Source organism: Sminthopsis crassicaudata, chromosome 4 (assembly GCF_048593235.1).
Source record: "Sminthopsis crassicaudata isolate SCR6 chromosome 4, ASM4859323v1, whole genome shotgun sequence".
NCBI classification, from domain to species: Eukaryota; Metazoa; Chordata; class Mammalia; order Dasyuromorphia; family Dasyuridae; genus Sminthopsis; species Sminthopsis crassicaudata.
Window position 1 is genome coordinate 232,171,899 of NC_133620.1, and position 22,245 is coordinate 232,194,143.

The 22,245-nt window shown below is 35.3% G+C and overlaps 1 protein-coding gene across 4 annotated transcripts in view; it reads right to left on the minus strand.

The window, feature by feature from the left end:
• The window catches only part of BCKDHB (branched chain keto acid dehydrogenase E1 subunit beta), a 265,833-nt gene that overhangs the window by 110,575 nt on the left and 133,013 nt on the right, over nt 1-22,245 (minus strand). The window contains exon 9 of one of the 4 annotated variants that reach the window (XM_074310455.1): nt 18,660-19,666. The exons of the other annotated variants lie outside the window; for them this stretch is intronic. Coding sequence (XP_074166556.1) covers nt 19,634-19,666 — 33 coding nt within the window. The 3' untranslated portion in view covers nt 18,660-19,633. Of the gene's footprint in view, nt 1-18,659; nt 19,667-22,245 lie in introns of those variants that run through there. 4 annotated transcript variants of the gene reach the window in all.

Sequence of the window (22,245 nt, forward strand, 5' to 3'; positions counted from 1 at the left end):
GGCCTTACTAGACATAGTACAGGAACAACTTGACCAAGGACACTTACAACCTACTCTAAGTCCTTGGAATTCCCAAGTATTTGTTGTAAAAAAGAAATCTGGAAAATGGAGGATGTTGACTGATTTAAGAAAGGTAAATGAACAGATGGAAGTTATGGGAACTCTTCAACCTGGACTTCTATCTCCTACTCAGTTGCCTAGAGAATGGCCTGTGGGTTATAGACATTAAGGATTGTTTCTATTCTATCCCTCTAGATAAGGAGGATATGAAAAGATTTGCCTTTTCAGTGCTCAGCGTTAACTTAGCTGAGCCTTATAAAAGATATGAATGGACAGTTTGACCACAGGGAATAAAAAACAGCCCTACTATGTGTCAAATGTATGTTGCTGCTGCTTTTACTCCAGTAAGAAAAGCATTTCCAAAAGTAATGTTATTACTTTTCATGGATAATATATTGGGATGTGCACCTAAGGAACAAATATTAGAAGCATGTCTACAAAAAACCATAGAAACACTAAGGAATTATAAATTGCACATAGCTTCAGAAAAGATTCAAAGACATGCTCCTTTTCAATATTTAGGATATGAAGTATATTCTGAGGTGCTTACAGTACAAAAACTCTCCTTAAGAACAGAGAAGCTAAACATTTTAAATGACTTCCAGAAATTGAAAGGAGATATCCAATGGATGCGTCCCATGCTAGGCTTGACTGTCTGTCAATTGCAACCATTATATGACATTTTAAGGGGAGACAGTGCTTTAAATTCACCACGCCAGCTTACAAAAGAAGCTCAAGAGGCTTTGAGACAAGTTGAACTGGCTTTATCCAATGTGGTTGAAAGAGTCACTCAAAAACCCTTGGAAATATCAGTTTTTGCTACACAAGAGGCATCCACAGCAGTCCTTCAAGGATAGAGTGTGACAGAGTGGGTGAACCTCCCAGCACAACCAGAACAAAGCCTTATTTCTTACCCAGTGCTTGTGGCTAGAATTTTATTAAAGGCCCTTAAACAAGCAGTACAATTATCTGGGATAAGACCTGACAAGATATACACCTTTTATACTAATGCACAAGTTAATGTGTGCTGTGAAACCATCCCAGAGTGGCAAATTTCATTAGCCATGGCTCCAAATTTTACACAAGGGTCTCCATTAAAGATAACCAGACTGTTACATAATTGGTGATGGATTCTTAAAGAAAAGTTTTCTAAAGTTCCTCTTAAAGGACCAACTATCTTTACAGATGCATCCAAACATAATATTTGCGCTGTATATTCTCGTGACAACTATAAAGAGAGTAATCAGAACTTCTTTTCAGTCCACTCAGCAGAATGAATTGTATGCAATCACTCTAGCTCTTGCTTATTATCCAGGAGAAATAAATATCTGATTTGGCCTATTCGGTAGGTATGGTACAAAGAATTGCCACAGCCCAAATAAAATCTGTAGCCTCCAATATATATCAGCTCTTTAAGGAACTTCAAGAGCAAGTGAGAAAGCATCCAGGTAAGATTTATATTTTGCATGTCCACTCCCATAGTTGTCTTCCAGGTCCTATTTTTGATGGTAATTCAAAGGCAGATAGCCTTCTAACCATGTTGGCCAGTACTCCTTTATTTCAAGAAGCACAAGAATCTCATTCTAAATATCATCAGGCTTTATGTTTACAATTTGGAATAACAAGAGAAGAAGCTAGAAGCATAGTAAAAGCCTGTACAGCTTCCCTTCCTTTCCATGCTCCTACACTCCCTCCAGGGAAGGAACCTCGTGGTTTGAGACCTAATGAAATTTGGCAAATGGATGTGACCCATTATAAATCTTTTGGTCGTCTATCTTTTATCCATATTGTGGTAGACACCTTTTCAGGATTCACATTTGCAATGCCAGCAGCAAAAGAGACAGCCTGAGTGGTCACTGAATTCCTTATACAAGCATTTGCAATTATGGGTGTGCTGCAAGCAATAAAAACAGACAATGGACCTGCATATACTTCTAAACATTTTACACACTTTTGTGCACAGTATAAGATTTTACATACCACGGGCATACCCTTTAATCCTCAAGGGCAGGCAATAGTAGAGAGAAGAAACAGAGATATTAAGACACTCCTCTAAAAACAAAAGAAAGGGGGAGCCATGGGTAACCCTAGAGAACTTCTAAATTTAGTTCTCTATACCATTAATTTTTTAAATTTTTGACAAAGATGCACTGGCTCCAGCAGACAGTTTTTATAACCCACCAGAAGGGCAGTGTCCAGTGTGAGCAGCTCTGCTGTCTTTAGATAATCACCAGGTGATGTGGAGAGACCCAGAAAGTAGTGAATGGAAGGGACCAAATAGTTTAACTGCTTGGGGGAGAGGGTTTACTTGTATCTCCACAGATGGAGAAGGAATCAGATGGGTGCCAATGAGGCCGTATTCACCTTACCCATTAGAGAGAGACAGAGCAGACCCTTGAAATGAAGGAGAAGACCCAAGAAACATCAGGTGGTTCCGTTGCTGACTGTGCCCACCACTGAAAGAACCTGGAAGTTACGGCGTTTGACTCATGAACATCAAAAACTGTTGGACTTGAAAGCCCTCAGGAATCATTGGATTCTCTGAGGCATCATAAGACTGGTTGCGGGACTTCAAAAACTTTTGGGGATCATTGGATTCCCTAACACGTGAAGCAATGGACAATAGATTGGTTTTGAACTATTTCTTGGTTGCTGAAGAAGGCATATGTGTGAGTGATGTTTGTATACCCTCCTTCTCTAGAACTTCTGGAAATCTTTTACAAAACAGTGTTGATTTATATTGTTTGTCATGTCACTACTTGCATATACAATTCCTGTTTGTTACACCACATTGAGTTTGCACTGACTTTGAGGAGAGTCATCACTAATAGCCTCACTAATAGCCTCTGCGTTATTGCTATGTGCTTATGTAATAACTCCCATGCTGATGGGTTTGTGCATACTTGTCTCTAATAAGGCCCTTCAACCCAGAAACATGCTAGCAAATCCCCACTTCTCTTTGGTGCTTTTCATCTCCCTTCCTGAGATGTCAGGGAGGGCATGATTATCTCCTTTTTAGTGCTTTCATCTCCCCTCCTGAGAAGTCAGGGGGTGTGTGATCACCTTCTTTTTGGGGTTCTCACCTCCCTGAAAAGTCAGGGATGGCGCGACCACCTGTGATCTAAAACAAAAGAAAACGGGAAATGTAAAGGGCTAGAACTGAGTAATGCACTTAGATAATGAAGCACGTGAGACTAATTGCCAATTGGACAGTTCCCTATTAACTTGTTTGAAGGTTGACCCTCCCCAGCTGTTCTGTGCTGACTTAATTGGTGGGACAAAGAGGGGGAAGTGACCTATGTGGGAGGAGGAGGAGGAGGAAGAGGAATTGAGATGCAGAAGCTGACTCAGTCTCTCCTGGCATTTGAGGGAGGAAGGTTTGTGTGAGGTTGCTAGGCCTAATCCCCTGACCTTGACCATAAAAGATCAAGAATAAAGATGTTTAGTGATCCTGACTCCAGCTGATTTATGGGAAGACAGAGTTCCAGCATTTTATCATTTATCATTAAGCTTAGATTTGCAGGGTAGATTACCCTGTGCTTTATCTTGAACTCCAATGTTCTTTATAATTCATTATCCATTCCTCTTAATGTTTTCTAGTGGGTGCAGAATAGTCTTGTATTATTGGAATTTCATTCACATACATTTAAAGGTCTTTCAACTTCAAGTTTATAGAATTTGTTTCTTAACTGAATTATTAAATTTGACTACTCTGAGTCTTGGAATCTATAGCCTTATGTTTTTTGTTTTTGTTTTTCTAGAGGAGATCTATTAGTTCTTTCAATTGGAATTCATTTTCTATGTCAGAGGTTCTAAGAGATTGTCTTGTTTTATTGCCTGTATTATGATGTTACAACTTTTTTATCCTGTCTTGGTCTTCTGGCAAATATATGATTCTTGCATTGTTTCCATGCATCCTGTCTTTAAGATCAGTATGGTTTTCATACATAATGAGTATATTTTCTTTTAATACTGTTGCTTATTGCTTCTCTTCTTTCAGGTTCTCCTTTTCTTTTGTGTATTTGGATTTCCAACCTATGTACTTTTGTACTTTTTGTAAAGTTTGTCATTGAAGATGCTCTCATAATTCTCATTTCTCTTTTAAATCACTCAGAAACAGTGTATTGTGGTTCTATGCTCTTAAATTCCACAGATCCTCTGTCTCATCATTTCTCTTTGCTTTGAAGCATTTATTCACAGATGCTTTACAATATTTATCCATTTACTAGATCTACAAATCATAATTCCTTCCAGCTTACCATCTGTATTTGATCTGATGTTAGTGAGAAGGAAAAATGGGAGGTGGAGGGAAGACGCAAAGGGATGAGAAATAATGGTAAGAATGGAATTATCTTTTCCTCTTCACTTTGTAATGTTCTGGCTAGCTTTCTGGAGGGTCTTCAGACTAGCCTTGGTTTAAGCAGAATAATCACCATGAGAATAGTCAGAGATAAAGTCCAAAGTCTTTATTGTCTCCTTCAGTCTCCCAGTCTTCATCAGCCAATCATCCAATCAGCAGTCTGCACATCCAAATATGATGTCCTGCTTTCTAGAGCACCCCAAGGTGATTAAAATATAGTGTACAAACTGGTTCTCTGGAGGTTCTCAGGACCCGCCCCAAGTCCTTGGTTTTAGTGGAGAAGTGATGAAGGCAGGAAAGTCATCATGAAGCTGCTTAAGTCTTCTCTGACTCTGGCTGTGTTTGTCCCCAGTTTGTATTCTCTATTACAATTACATCATTACAGTATACCAAGTATAAATCAATCATTATATCACTAGGGAACCATTATTTGTTGTAAGGTTAAATCAATCACACTGAACTAGAGAACTATTAATCACCATGCTAAACTAGATAATCATTGTCTTATCAATTCCATTGAGTTAACACCTTTCTCCAGTTCTCACCCATTACATCTCCTACTTTCTTTTATTTTAGAACATAGGTGGTCACAACCTCCCTGACTTCTCGGTAAGGAGATAAGAACCCCCAAAAGGAGGTGAATTATGCCCTCCCTGACTTCTTAGAAAGGGGGGGGTGAAAACACCAAAAAGGAGGTGATCACACTCTCCCTGACATCTCAGGAAGGAAGATAAAAACACCAAAAGGAATTGAAGAGTCAAATCATATTTTGTTAGTGGGTTTCCTCTGGGCTGAAATTGAAACAGGTAATACACAAATCCATCAGCATGGGAGCTGTTACACAAGCATATAGTAATACCACACAGGTTAGTAGTGATGTAACAAACATGAGGAATTATACATGTCCATAAGTCCTAGAAGAAAGATATATAAATAACAATCACATATATATCTCCTTCAGCAGCCAAGAGACAGTCCAAAACCATCTCTTTACTTCATGTCCATTACTTCATCCAATGATTCCTGCAAGTTTTGAAGTCCTATAATATTCTCATCATATATTAGAGAATCCAATGGATTCCTGAATCATTAGATTCCTGCAGATTTTGAAATTCTGTAACAGTTTTATCAACAATTTTTGATGTTCATTAGTCAATTGCCATACACCTTGGGCTAACAGTCATGCTTTTTCAGTGGCACATGTAGTCAGAGAAACACTGGATGTTTCTTGAGTTTCCTCCTTTATTTCAAAGTTTTTCTCTTTTTCTGTCTCTCTCCAAAGAACAAAGCAAATACGGCCCATTGGTATCCATTCAATTCCTTCTTTATCCTCTTTAGAGATACAAGCAAACCCTCTCCTCTAAGCAGTTAATCTATCTACTCCCTTCCATTCACCACTTTCAGGATATCTTCTCATCATCTGGAGATTATATTGGAGCTGCTTGCACTGGACACTGCTCTTCTGTCAGGTTATAAAACTTGTATTCTCCCCAATTGTAATCCTTTTCTCTCATCTGATTGATTTTTGGCTCATTGATTATGTAATCCCTTTCTTCCATCGGATTGCTTTTTTGGCTAATTGATCATATAAGAACACTGAATTTCTAAAGACTCTCTGAGTGTAATAACAGCTTCTATCATGTTTCGTTGAATCAATCTACATTCTAATGCCCAATGGAAGCCACTGTTGCATTTTGGGCATAGGGTATTTGAGTCTTGTTCTCCCACCCTTTCCTCTCACTCTATCTCTATGCTAACATTGAGTTTCAAATGCCCTACTTTATCACATTGAAAGCATTCACAAGTCTCTCTGGAAGTCCCTTGCCAAAAGGGACCCTGCTTCCTATGTTCTGCATCATAGCCTAGGAATAAAAGGCATTTGTGGCCACTGTGGCACAGCATCTTATGATCTCCTCTAAAGGAGCATTCCTGTATAGTCCTAGAATGATTCTTCTTCAAACCTCATTAGCATTTTCTCTAGCAAGTTGTTTTATCATTATTCCTGTTGTTGCATTTTCAGCAATAGTTTGTATGACAGCTGTGTACAGACATCCCACAAAATCAGCAAAGGGTTCATTTGGACCTTGTGCTATTTTTGTGAAGGCTTTCCCTCTATCTTGTTTCCCTGGGAGGGTGTCCCATGCTTTGATAGCAGCAGCAGCAATTTACTCATATGTTATTAAAGGGTAATTAGTCTGCACTAAAGTGTCTGCATAATAACCTATACCTGCTAACTGATCAAAAATGATTGGCATGTTAACTCCAGTTTGCCTATTTTAGGAGTCTTGTGTTCTACAGAGTTCACCATACTCTGAAAGTCACAACAAGTTTTGTCCAGGTTCTGAACATGTCCTTGCTATAGATTTCCAATCATTAGGATTAAAGTTTCAAAAGCCAAATTCTTTAATACCATTGTTAACATAAGACGAAGTAGCCCCATAAAGAGTACAACCCTTTTTCAGATCTTTGATAATTTCCAGATCAAGAGAAGTGTATTTTCTCCTGGCTTGACCTAAAGAATCAAATTCTTCAATCACAGGGTATGCTTTTATTCTTAAATCAAATATATCTTGTCTTTTTTTTTTTTTAAAGCTTTAACTAGGTAAAGTTAATTTTTTAATCTTGTCACAGGGGGAGGACAAAGCTGCTGCATTGGTGGTGCTGGGTTTTTTTTTGGTTTTTTTTTTTTTTTTTTTTTTGTGTAAATATCATTTTCTTGTTGCACAATAAACATTAGAATCCGAAGGTACATGCAACCTGGGCAGACAAATATTAGTGCTAACAATTTACATTCACTTCCCAGTGTTTCTTCTCTGGGTGTAGCTACCTCTGACCATCAATGATCAACTGGAAGTGAGTTGGATCTTCTTTATGTTGAAGATTTCCACTTCCATCAGAATACATCCTCATACAGTATTGTTGTTGAAGTGTACAGTGATCTTCTGGTTCTGCTCATTTCACTCAGCATCAGTTGGTTTAAGTCTCTCCAGGCCTCTCTGTATTCCTCCTGCTGGTCATTTCTTACAGAGCAATAATATTCCATAACCTTCATATACCACAATTTACCCAACCATTCTCCAACTGATGGACATCCATTCATCTTCCAGTTTCTAGCTACAACAAAAAGAGCTGCCACAAACATTTTGGCACATATATGTCTCTTTCCGCTCTTTAGTATTTCTTTGGGATATAATCCCAGTAGTAGCGCTGCTGGGTCAAAGGGTATGCACAGTTTGATAACTTTTTGGGCATAATTCCAGATTGCTCTCCAGAATGGCTGGATTCTTTTGCAACTCCACCAGCAATGTATTAGTGTCCCAGTTTCCCCACATCCCTTCCAACATTCATCATTATTTGTTCCTGTCATCTTAGCCAATCTGACAGGTGTGGAGTGGTATCTCAGAGTGGTCTTAATTTGCATTTCTCTGATCAGTAGTGATTTGGAACACTTTCATGTGAGTGGATATAGTTTCAATTTCTTCCTCTGAGAATTGTCTGTTCATATCCTTTGACCATTTATCAATTGGAGAATGGTTCAGTTTCTTATAAATTAGGGTCAGTTCTCTATATATTTTGGAAATGAGACCTTTGTCAGAACCTTTGTTTTTAAAAATATGTTCCCAATTTGTTACTTCCCTTCTAATCTTGTTTGCATTAGTATTATTTGTACAGAAACTTTTTAGTTTGATGTAATCAAAATCTTCTATTTTGTGATCAATAATGATCTCTAGTTCTCCTCTGGTCATAAATTCCTTCCTCCTCCACAAGTCTGAGAGGTAGATTATCCTCTGTTCCTCTAATCTATTTATTATCTCCCTCTTTATGCCTAAATCATGGACCCATTTTGATCTTATCTTGGTATATGGTGTTAAGTGTGGATCCATATCTAATTTCTGCCATACTAATTTTCAGTTTTCCCAACAGTTTTTTCCGAATAATGAATTTTTATCCCTAATGTTGGTATCTTTGGGTTTGTCAAAGATTAGGTTGTATCTAATCTATTCCACTGATCTACCAGTCTATTTCTTAGCCAATACCAAATGGTTTTGGTGACTGCTGCTATATAATATAGCTTTAGATCAGGTACACTTAGACCACCTTCCTCTGAGGTTTTTTTTCATTAGTTCCCTTGCAATTCCCGACCTTTTATTCTTCCATATGAATTTTGTTATTTTTTCTAGGTCATTGAAATAGTTTCTTGGGAGTCTGATTGGTATAGCACTAAATAAATAGATTAGTTTGGGGAGTATTGTCATCTTTATTATATTCGCTCGGCCTATCCAAGAGCACTGAATGTCTTTCCAATTATTTAAATCTGATTTTATTTTTGTGGCAAGTGTTTTGTAATTTTTCTCATATAATTCCTGACTTTTCTTTGGTAGATGGATTCCCAAATACTTTATACTCTCAACATTTGTTTGGAATGGAATTTCTCTTTGTATCTCTTGCTGTTGCATTTTGTTAGTGATATATAAAAATGCCGAGGATTTATGTGGATTTATTTTGTATCCTGCCACTTTGCTGAAATTTTGAATTATTTCTAGTAGCTTTTTAGCAGAGTCTTTGGGGTTCTCTAAGTATACCATCATGTCATCTGCAAAAAGTGATAGTTTAATTTCCTCATTTCCTACTCTAATTCCTTGAATCTCTTTCTCGGCTCTTATTGCCGAGGCTAGCGTTTCTAGTACTATATTGAATAGTAATGGTGATAGTGGGCAACCTTGTTTCACTCCTGATCTTACTGGGAAAGGTTGCAGTTTATTTCTATTGCATATTATGCTTACTGAAGGTCTTAAATATATGCTCCTGATTATTCTAAGGAATAATCCATTTATTCCTATACTCTCAAGAGTTTTTAGTAGGAATGGATGTTGGATTTTGTCAAATGCTTTTTCTGCATCTATTGAGATGATCATATGGTTCTTATTAATTTGATTATTAATATGGTCAATTATATTAATAGTTTTCCTAATATTGAACCAGCCCTGCATTCCTGGAATAAATCCTACTTGATCATAGTGTATTATCCTGGAGATGATTTTCTGAAGTCTTTTTGCTAATATCTTATTTAAGATTTTAGCATCAATATTCATTAAGGAGATTGGTCTATAATTTTCTTTCTCAGTTTTCGATCTACCTGGTTTAGGTATCAGTACCATGTCTGTGTCATAAAAGGAGTTTGGTAGGACTCCTTCATCCCCTATTTTTTCAAATAATTTATATAACATTGAGGCTAATTGTTCTTTAAATGTTTGGTAGAATTCACATGTGAATCCATCTGGCCCTGGGGATTTTTTCCTGGGGAGTTGATTAATAGCTTGTTCTATTTCTTTTTCTGAAATGGGACTATTTAAGCAATTTATCTCCTCCTCTGTTAATCTAGGGAGCCTATATTTTTGGAGGAAGTCATCCATTTCACTTAAGTTATCAAATTTTTTGGCATAAAGTTGGGCAAAGTAACTCCTTATTATTTCTCTAATTTCCTCTTCATTGGTGGAAAGATCCCCCTTTTCATTTGTAAGACTATCAATTTGATTTTCCTCTTTCTTTTTTTTTTGATCAAATTTACCAAAGGTTTATCTATTTTATTGGCTTTTTCATAAAAGCAACTCTTGGTTTTATTTATTAATTCAATAGTTTTTTTTACTTTCAATATTATTGATTTCTCCTTTTAATTTTTTGTATTTCAAGTTTAATTTTTGGTTGGGGGTGGGTGGTGCTGTTTTTGTCACTGCCCTTCTCCCTCCTCCTTCTCTGTCCACCCACAAAGGAAGAATTGAGGAGGGAGGGTGCCCTAATATCTCCACCACAATAAGCACCACATTGCTTAATTTCATCAGCACTGTACTTAACTCCCTTCTTGTCTAATTCTTCATAATTTTCAGCTGCTTTGTCAGCATCCCCCTCCTGCTCTTTCTTCTTTTTCTTTATTTTAAAATTTATGTAATTCCCTAAAGCCAACTGTATTATGGTGTATATATATATATAGAATGTTTCTTTAGGAATTGAATAAGGACCATTATTGTTGTAATATTCAATTAGTTGCTCTCCCACTAGTTTTCATTTTATCCGCCACTAATTCTTCTTCCTTGGAGAACCAAGGGGATATGCATTCTAATGTTTCTAAGAGTCCACCAATCTGTTCCCAAGTTACAATCAAACCTTGGGTGTTTATTAGCTTAATTATTATGAATTCCACACACTTTCCTTCGGTGGGGAAGGTTCTTTTCTAAGAATTTGTCCCATTTCAGCTGAAACATTAGTTTCATTACTAAAGTTTCCTGTTTGTCTGTTTTTGTACTCATCCTATTTCTGGGTCCCAGGGACTTCTCCACTGAACTCACGATCCTGTCAGTCTACCTTAGGTCCTTAGTCCACGTTCAGGACCAAAATGTAATGTTCTAGCTAGCTTTCTGGAGGGCCTTTGGACCAGCCTTGGTTTCAGCACAATAATCACCATGAGAATAGTGATAAAGTCCAAAGTCTTTATTGTGTCCTTCAGTCTCCCAGTCTTCATCAGCAGTCTGAATATCCAAAGGTAATGTCTTGCTTTATAGAGTCCCCAAGTTGGGGTGACAAAACATGCTATTGCTTTCTAGACCCCCCCCAGACCAGGGTAATTAAAATAGAGTTTCCAGACTGGCTCTCTGGAGGATCTTGGGATCAGTCAGGAGTCTTTGGTCTTTAATGGAGAAGTGATGAAGGCAGGAGAACCACCATGAGGCTGATCAAGTCTTCTCTGACCCTGGCCAAGTTTGTTCCCAGCTTATATACTGTATTACAATTACATCATTATAGTATACTGAGTATAAACCAATTATTATATCATCAGGGAACCATTATTTGTTGTAAAATTAAATCAATCATACTGAACTAGAGAATTATTAATCACCATGCTAAACTAGATAACCATTGTCTTATCAATTCCACTGAGTTAACACCTTTCTCCAGAGTTCTGGCCCATTCTATCCTTTTATTCAGAAGCCTGATCCAAAACTGATCCAAAAGTAAAGAAAGCAAACAAGGATAAGGAACTCCTTGTAGCCATCTGGCTTTATGCAAAGTAGCAATGAATGAGAATTTTATGGCAAATCATGTGGGCTATGTTTTTGGTTTTTTCCCCCATTGGATGAATTAAAATAACTCAGGGGGGAAAGGAAAAATTAAGAGTAATATATAACTTTAGATTTTCAGTAGTTCTCTTACATATCCCAAAAAATTTATCAAATACAAAATTTGATGAATTTTAATGTGCAAGAAAAAAAGAGGTTCATAGCTCAGAAACCTAAGTTGGTTTTATTCCCCCAGTGGACTTGCTAATGTGCCCTGCTCTTAAACAATACAACACAATACAACATTTCTCAGCACAATTTCCAATTAATTTCCAGATAAGTTGCATAACCTAGAAATCAATTCTTATTTTGTCATGTGGTAAGTTCCAAAAGATTCAATTATTTCCAGTCTTGAGGAAAAAAAATGTTAACAGGGAGATATAAAGGGCTGAAACTTTGAGTTGATGCGCTGGAATCAGACAACCAAGCACTTAAGGCTAATTACCAATTGGACAATACTCTATTAGCATATACTTGGAAAATGGCTCTTCCCACTATTCTGTGCTAGCTCAATCTTTTGGTGTACATAGATAATTGTATCAGGGATTAGTGGGGTGGAGTAAGACAAGACAGGACCACTTTGGCAGTACACGAGGAGAAGGGAGCTAGTGGAGATCCTGCATCCATCCCTTTCACTTCTACCCCTAAAGACCAAAAATACAGACCAAGGACTTTTGCTTATCCTGACTCTGGCTGATTCCAAGGCATCCAGGGTGCTAACTCGGTCTTCACAGGAATATTTAGGACAAATGAGAAACAACTAAATTGTGTTGGTTACAGGAAGCAAAGTAAAATGTGAAATTTTTACTTCATCCTTTTATTTCAACAAAAATATAGATCCAGATTTGTATAACATCAAAGTGCAACAGAGATTTGAGCAATCATTTAATTAATCTAAATAATGCAGAGACAAACTAATCATATAACCCCCAAAATAAAACAAAACAAACTATCTTTCTTTGGGAAACTTATTTATACTCATTTAGTAAATATTTATTAAGCACTTTTGTTTCTGTAAAAGGCATCATTATATTTCCAGTTATCCAAGTTGGCAACCTCAGATATTCCCAACTTTTATTCTCCCTCACACCACAAATCCAGTGTTGTAGAGTTGCAATATCTTGGCAATTCTACTTCCTTGTATCTCTTCCTAACTCCTTTTGACCTCTCTTTTCCAATACCTAATCTGTTGCCAAGTTCTTTCAATTTAATTTGTTAACATCCCTTGTATATGTGCCCTCACTACTCTGACACCATCACCACCATGGTCCAGGCCCTAGACTATAGTAATAACTTGGATTCCACAAGCTTCTTCCCATTTCAACTAATCCTACCACCTCAGCTGTCAAAGTGATCTTGCAAGACAGATCTGACTGTTATATTTTTATATTCCATAAAATCCAGTCACCTCAGGAATTAATATAAAACCCTCTGTTTGGCATGCAAACCTCATTTACCTGGTCCCTTTCTACTTTTCAAATTTTCAATGTCGTATTTCCCTCTCGACCCAAGATAGTCTATATCTAACTTCAGGCACCTTCACAGGCTTTCCTCCATTGTCTAGAATGTTCTCCCTCCTTATCTGTCCCTCTTCAATTCCTGGGATTCTTTCCACACCCAGATAAAATCCTACATTCTACATAAAGTTTTTCCAAGGCCCCTTAAATACTAGTGCTTTCCATTTATTGATTATCTCCAATTTATCATATATAGATAGAAATAAAAATAGGTATAAATGTATATACATGTATGTTGTTTGTACATAATTCTTTGCATGCTGTTTCTGTCATTAGAATGTGAGTTTCTTGAGAACAGACTGGCCTTTGCCTCTCTAAATCTAAATCCGTGAGGGAGGGCCGTCAGGCAGGCGATGGGGACAGCTTCCCTTGTTGCTCGGGCCTGTTCTCGGCTCCCTCCCTGCTCCACCCGTGGAAGGGGGGTGAGTGGCGGTTCCTGCCCGTATCCTGCAGACTGGGCCCTGTTCCTAGGGCCGATTCTGTTCAGTAGCAGCCCCGATGGGGTGATGAGCACAGTGCTCTCGCCTCTGCTGCTGCCTTCCTGTGAATGCCTCCCCGTGGCCGGGCTTGCCTGGGGAAGATGCCTGTTGTTGAGGGCAGTTAGTTTCCGGTTGCTCCCCTCCCCCCCTTCCATTGGGTTATGGAAGGCCGTCGCTGGCCACAGTGTGGGGCAAGCCTAGAGATGAGGGCGGCCTGTTGCCGCGTTTTGGCTTGTGTTGGCGCATGTGTGCTGCGTTCTGAGTTCTTGCCGGGTGGCTTCTCTGCCGCGTGTGCGGGTCTGGTCCGTGCCGGGTTCCCCCGCACCTCTTTCTCCGACCCCTCCAGTCTCGTGGTTCAAAGGTGTCTCAGTGTCTGACACATAGCAGAAACTTAATAAATAATTGCTAACTAGGGGCATCTCAAAAAAAACTATCTGGATTTAAAAGTTCCTTCCAACTCAGAATCTCAGAAATTGCAATCTAATGGTTAAAAAAAAAAAAAAAAAAAAAAAAAGTATATACATGATTCAGCCCTAAGGAGAATGACTTACAAGCAAATGAGAAATACTATGAGAAACAAAGTGATATTACTCCTAGCTGGTGGCAGCAGGAATAAGGCAGTAACTGAATTGGGCCTTGAAGGAAGACAAGGAAAATGGCAAAGTAAGCAGGAAAGGAGGTACTGCCCATGTAGAGTCAACAAGAGAAAGAAGAAGAGGTTAAGAATGGAATTAGAAGCTATTCGATACAGTATCAGATACTGTATCAGAAAAGCATAAGAAGGCTAGACAAATAGGTTAGAGTTAAATTGTTGCTCAATCCCTTCAGTCATGTCTGACTCTCTATGACCCCATTTGAATTTTTTTATATTAAATATACTAGAATGGTTTGCCGTTTTCTTCTCCAGTTCATTTTAGTGATGAGGAAAGTAAGCTAACAGGGTTAAATGACTTGCCTAGGGTCACATAGCTAGTAAGTGTCTGAGGCCAGATGTGAACTTAGAAAGATGAGTCTTCCAGACTTGCAGGTCCAGCAGATCTAGCTGTCCTACAATTAAATTGTGAAAAGCTTTAAATACCAGAATCATGATTATATTTTATATTCTTTATGAAACTAATGTTATTTTTGATATGTAATTTAGAAGAAAATATGGTTTTGAGTTTTTTTTAGCTTTAAACACTTGTCCATATTATCATCCTATGTGGCAAAATGTCAGCAAGCAAAACCAGTCATATTCCAGTAAGAATAAGCAGCATGAACAAAAAAGTAGAAGTCAGAATAGTAAAAGGAAACAATGCAAGTTGGGATCAGGGCAGAGATTCAAATACACCCTAAAAACTCAGAGTATTTTTCTAATTGTTTTTATACAGATAGTTATAGGTATTATGAGACAACAAGCACAAGTATAAGGACTAGGAAACTTTCCAAACAGCTTCCAAGGCTCGACAGTATTGTTGCATACATTAAAACTATACACAAAAATATGTTTAAATTCAAGCTTTAGAAATATTTTCACTAGGCCTATGATGTGAGAATGATGCCAGATAGTCCAGAACATTGCTCAAAGAAATTAAGAAAATGGATCTTTCCAATAGTTACAAGATTACTAATTACTAAAATTAAATTTTTCTACTCCCAATTTGTAGTCATCATTTAAAATCATTAAAAAAAGGAAATACCAATTTTCAGAAAAAAATACAAGTGTCTCCTGGGTGACCAGAAAGCACAAGTTGCTCTAAGAGATATGCATATTTGCACTAATTTCTAACCATTACTGGCAAAGATTCATATGTTTCTGGAACTAACAGATTTGCAATTAAAATACAATAATGAAATTTCTCTGACTTTAGCATAAGAGTGCAAATTTAAAATATAATTTCTCCGCTAAAAATTTCATTATGCTACAAAATGTATCATTTTTCATTGAGAGAGCCAACTTAAATCTGAAAGAGGAACGCGGTTGTCTATGCATGATTGACACCAAAAACATAATATTATAGCTGGCCTAAAGCAGTGCATTACCCTGATCCCTGAAAAATAGAAGAGAGGAAAAGGAGTTTCAATGCATAAGTCTGCAAATTCTCAGCAAAGCTCAGTGGTAAATGGCATATTTTTCACTATGGAAAATGAGGACTGCCAGTTCCTTAAACAAAACAAGGTGTTGAGAAAACCAAATAAATGTTACAATATAGTAAATAATATTCACTTATAAACAAAATTACCATTAAATCCTAAAACAGATTGAGATGACTACTTGAAACCACAATAAAAATGGACAAGAAAATGAACTTAATTTGCAGTTCTTTTAATTTAATGATTTTATAAATGGCCCCATAAAACTTCTGTTATTGGCACTTAAGATACATCAAACTTTCAAAGAAGTCTCAACTATGAAAACTTGTTTTTCATTTATCAGCAGATCTTCAATGTGTACGGAAATGATGATAGGTATGTGTTAGGATTTTTACAAGGTGTTAAGTCACTGGAATGAATAGAGACAATTGATTTGATCCTACAAGGAGATGTTATGGGCCAGAACTTGAAACAAGGTACTGAATGGAATTGAGGAGACAATGATTAAGTCTAATTTAGCATTGATTTAATCCTACAACAAATAATGGTTTCCTAATGATGAAATGATTGGTGTATACTCAGTGTGCACCATATAAGCAAGAAACTCTCAGGGCCAAGCATACAGAAGCCCACAATCACATTCTTGGAGGCAGAGCCAAGATTTCATTCCCACATCTACCTTCGTGCTGGCTGGAGGCTTTGGATTCAGAGGGAGCTAGAGACTGAAGCTGGCTGGAGACATTCTGACAGGAAAAGACTTTGAAGGACACAATATAGGATCCGGATTTTAACGCTGCATTTTGGGATTATTGAACTGGAACTAAAGCCAAGGCTGACTCTTCAGAAGCTCCCCAAGAGATCTGCCCCAGAGAACGATCTACAATCTAGAGACAACAGAACTTCACATTTTGGCACCTAACGTGGGGCAGACAAGATCCTGATTCCAGTGGAAAAGCCTCCAATTCAGATCTCAGTGGAAAAGTCTCTCTGACCCAGAAATAAAGGTAAGTAACAAGGAAACTTTGTTAAAGAGCTAAAGTAGAATTTCAGCAAAATGGGACAAATTTTTAGAAAACAGCCTTCTGTTTCTATTCAAGGAAAATGTTTAGAGAGCATTGTCAAAGTTATGAAAAGCCAAGGATTGATTATAATTTTGGAGATCACTGAACTTTTAAAAACTGTGTAAGTCATATGTCCTTGTTTTTCTCTGAAAAAAGAATTGGATCTAGAGGAATTTTGTCAATACTACAACAAAAATGGACCTAACTCAATTTCCAAAGACACACTTCAAACATACAATATAATTCAACTGGCTTTAGGAAACTATATAAGTTATAAAATAAGGAAAAAGAAGGAGCAAAAGGGGGAGGTGTCAACTAAATTAGATGAAAAGGATGAATCAGATAACAATGGAGTTAAGTACAATTCTGAGCAATAGGAGCATTTCCCATCTCCTCCCTCAATTAACCCTTCAGGGGTGGAGGAAGAAGGAGGAGGGGAAGAGGCAGAAACACAAACAGAATTGCCTGTTAAGCAGCCTATGACAAGATTAGAAAAAGCATTGGTTAAGTCTAAGAAGGAAAGGATGTAAGTGATTTTATAGATGCATATCCTGTGTTTGAAGAGCTTGACTTTTCAGGTCAAAAAAGGAGAAGTTACATTCCTTTTAATTTGGATAAAATTAAGAATTTGAAAAAAGGTTGTGCTCTTTATGGGGCCACATCATCTTATGTTAAGATAATTTGTCTTATGAAATCCTAACAGGTATGTATTAAGATTTAGAGTATCACTGACTTCTATAATTCTTTGCTGTCTATGATTCTATATTTATCTATGTGGAACTATGTCTTCACTGATTCAAAGTTTCTTTCAATAATGCAAATCACAACCCATCTATGCATGCCCATCTTGTATGACTCCTATCCATATCGTGTCACATGCTGTAGACATCCTTGCTTTCTGCTGCCATGGAGAAGAGATCAGTGGAGGACTCAGATGTTCACATATTATTATCCTTCATTCTTTTCTTAAATGAAAACTGAATATTATAGCTTTGTTTTACCTTTATCACAGAGAAAAACTTGAAAGAAAGAAAGAAATATCAAGGCAATAATTCTGCAAATTCCATAATCTTCAATACAGAAAAAGATGAGGGCCAACCTTTGAACAGCAATACCCCTGAATATATTTGTTTTCAAATAATATATACAATTTCTATGACACCAAGTTGAAAACAAATTTTATGTAAAAAAATAACAAATGAAGTACATGTTTTATATGTCATTGTTCCTGTTTGTCCTTCATTCTTGAAGTTGATCATGACATCAGGATGGGGGTGCTACAACATAAAAGTGAATTGGATTTGAGTGAGGGAGGATTATGCAAGTCATCAGTCTCACTTTCTCCTCAGGAGCTATCTGGGTCAGGGTCAGATATAGATCAGCATGACCAGAAATGGCTCTAGATGCAGTGAGAGACCTTAAAAATAAAAGTCTTTAATATAACTCAGTGTCATTGAATTACAACTACCCATTCAGTGATTAAGGCTAGGTTAAAAAAAATTAAATACGCACTCCCTATAGATTATAGATATAAATACACATACATGCAATATATGCAGCTACATTGTTATAGATATAAATTTATTGAATTGAAACACAAACTGACACAATGGTTAAAGGCTGGCCTTAGAATGAAGAAGTCTAGGTTCTGACTCTGTCATATGCCTGACCAATGGGGGTGTCATTTATCCATTTTGTGTTCCAAACATCTAAAATCATAAGTAAATTGTCAATCTGAATTGATGAGAGGCTTTTCCACATTAAGGGTTCCATACACAGATGAAATCACATGTGGATCTACATACCACCCTTCTAATAATTACCATACATACACAAAAGAATTATCCTGTTTCTGGCATAAACTGATAAGAATTTGAAGCATTAATAAATGTGGACAAGTCCAATACAGAATTTCCAAGCTTAATGATTTTTAAACCACTTAATTATATTGAATGACTGCTGAACCTTTATGTAAAAGACAAGATGTTATTCTCATGTTTTATTTATTTTTTTAAATTTATTTTAAATTTTAGGCATACTACACAAAGTCACTAAAAACAGGATATTGTTCATTTTTGCAAGAACATTAAGACTATCAAAATTAAACTTTCAAATAAATTAAACATAAAAACAGGAATCATATTTTCTTGTTTCCATTATAAAATATTTGGGGAAGTCTTAACTCCAAAGGTTTTTCCCCCTATTCTATAAACTTTTTATTTCATACTAGATTTCTCCCAAAAAATATTTGTAAGTTGAATATGAAGAAAAATAAAATAGAAAGAAAATAAAAATAAAAATAGATTTAAAAAATTGTATACTATATTTCTATCACCCAATGAGTAGAAAACAATAAAATGCTTAGGTTACTAAGTACAACCAATTATGTCCACATTTGCTAAAACATAATACATATTAGGATCATAGAAAGCATACAGACTAAACCTCCAGAAAACAACAACAACATAAAAAAAAAAAAAACCATTAGAAATTTCTTAATAAGTTTCTACTAAAGTGAAAAGAGCTTTTAGAAGCTTCAAAAATTTCCATCCTTTTGAATTCAGAATCTACAAAGGTGCCTTGTATTTTTTTCTATATAAAGCAATAAAATCTGATTGCTAATAGATTTAAATTATGTTTTATAAATTTTTATGGACAATTTCTTAAATATTGAATGTTTTTAACTCATAAAATAGTTTTAATTAAGTAACAAATCAGTCAAGACAGAAATCAAATGACATGAATCTTTTTTTATCTTGTTATGATATCTCATAGTCAGTCTGTCAATTAGCATTTATTAAGTGTCTACTGTGTTCCAAATATTGTGATAAGTGCAGGAAATAAAAAGAAAGATTTAAAAAAAAAAAAAAAAGCTAAGTGGGATAACGGATAGGGTATTGGATGCAGAGTCATGAAAACTTGAGCTCAAATGTAGCCTCAGACACTTACTAGTTATATAGCTCTGAGCAAGTCACTTGATTTCCCAGTGTTTCAGTTTCCTCATCTGTCAATTGGAAGAATAACAGAACTTACTATGCAGGGTTGTTGTGAGGAAAATGAGATACTTGTAAAATACTTTGCAAACATTAAAGTACTATATAAATGCACTATTTGGACATTTGAATTTGCAGTATAAAGTTACAGAAGTTCAAGGTTAATGAATATTGACATTTAGTCATTTTATTTAGACAATTCCAAACTACTGTTCAAAATGGTTGTATTGATTCAAAGCTCAATCAACAATTCACTAATGTGCCTATCTTTTCATAACCTCTCCAACAGTAACTATTCCCAACTTTTGCCATTTTTACCAATCTGCAGTTGTTCATTGTGTATAGAATTTACACATATAAATTTAAATTGGTAATCAATAAGTATGATTTGTGTACCAGTTTACTAGTGAAAAAATGATTAGGTAATTTTTAAATATAATAGATTTAAATATATTATCATGACATATACATATATCATGATATAAATATCAAATAAATGTATTAATTATATTTATTATTATAGCATTTCAAAGAATATTATATATATAAAATAATTATAGGATTACAAATTAATATTTAAGAATTCCTATTTTCAGATATTACATAATGAATCACTAAATTCTAGTTCCATATGTTACTTATATAGAGAATCAGATATAACATTTGTCAAGGATGAAACATTGCAATATTGCTCAAAAAATTTAGATCCTGTTTCAGGAATTTATATCATTCCTTGCTGATTCTGAGTAAGTATACTTTAATGAAAAAAGGACATCCATGTCAAAGATTAACCAATGTTTGTGATTTCTAAATATCCTTTAGTCAAAATTGGTGCCAATATATAATTTATAAAAAAATTAGATTTAAAAAAAAAAAAGTTCTATAGATTTATTTAATGTTAGGTCCTTAAAGGAAAACACAGTATGATTGTTTAAAAAGAGCACAGTAGACAAGAGACATGAATTTTGTCCATTAGCTGTGTGACAATGGGAAAATCACAACTTAATCGACCTTCAATTTATTCATCTGTTAATTCATGTTAATATCACCTCCCTTAATTTCTTCACAGGACTAATAAGGAGTTTAAATATGATTATATAATAACCACTTTTAAGTTAAAAGTACTATAAGGAATGATAAAAACACTGAAGAAGATAGATGAATAAAGAACTAGGCCTAGAATAAGTACATAAGAATTCAGCTTCTGTCTCAAATATTTACTTAGCTTTATGACATTGAGCAAGTCTCTTAACTTCTTTCTATCAGCTTCAGTTTCCTTTCTCTAAATTAAGGATAATGACAAATCTCATCTTACACCAGGCTTTTTTCCAGATCAAATGAGGTAAAATATATAAAACAATTTGCAAACATTAAAATACTAGATAAACATTAGTTTGTAGATTATTAATAGAATCATAAGTTTTATATAGGTAAATTCAGAAAACAATAAATACAGCAGAATTTTTAATGTTAAAAATAAGATATTACTACTTAACCCAAGAAGCAGTAAATCAATTTAAAGGAATTTAGTAGCTTTAAAAAACCATAGTCTTCCTATAATCAGTCTTACAGTAGTTCCCCTTTATTTCTAATATTTGTTTTAAGTGTAATTAGTTTTTGTAAAGAAATAATCTTTTTTTTTTCCTGGTAAGAAACTAGTTTTAAAGCAAGGAAGTGTATAAGTTCAACATTTTAAGTAATAAATTTAACAAAATTATAAGGTAGCCACACAATATCATGGTTTTACATGCAGAACAGACAAGCGATGCCTTTTTTGTTTGATTCCAACTGTGAAAAAAACTTTTTATTCAATGAACTTCCTATGAAATTTTTGATATGAAATCTATACCTAATGCTCTAAAGCTTCAATTTGCAAAGATTTTAAAAAATTTTTCAATGATGAAAAAATTCTTAAAGAAAAATTATTAGTTTGGTGATTGGCAGAGGCTCTTCTGATACAAAGGTGAGAGAAAAAAAAATAACTAATGCTCTTTCCCTTAATGATTGCCTAACACTTTTCAGGGTAATGAATTTCAATATGTAAATATGAATTGAGAATAATCTGGCTATTTCAGAAGATCTGTTCTGATCTAAGTTATCTAGAAAGTTATCTCAAGCCTCACTTTATTTTATGCTATATGTAGACATTTTTTAATGTTTAGGAAAATGCACATTAATTTACAATTTATATTTAAATAAGAATTTTTAATATATATACATACTGAATTTTGACATTTGTTTTTACAAAATTATGGTAATCAGTTTGAGTTCTATTAGCATAAATATTTATGCTTAAAACTAGTCACTCCCCTCAAATTTTTTCTAATAGTAGTTCATAATTACCAAAAAAATAAATTATCAAAAAAGTAAATGTAAATATATAATTTATTGAAGTAATTTTGTAAAAGATATTTTAAGACTTGATATAACTCATCAAAGGACCATAGAAACATATAGTTAGAATAAAAAGGGACCTCAGAACTCAGGTTCAAGCTCCACTTTTTACAAGTAAAAACTGAATACCAAACTTGTTAAGTAATTTGCCAAAAGCAAGGAAAGTATAGAAGAACCTCAGGCATCTGAGTTTTAA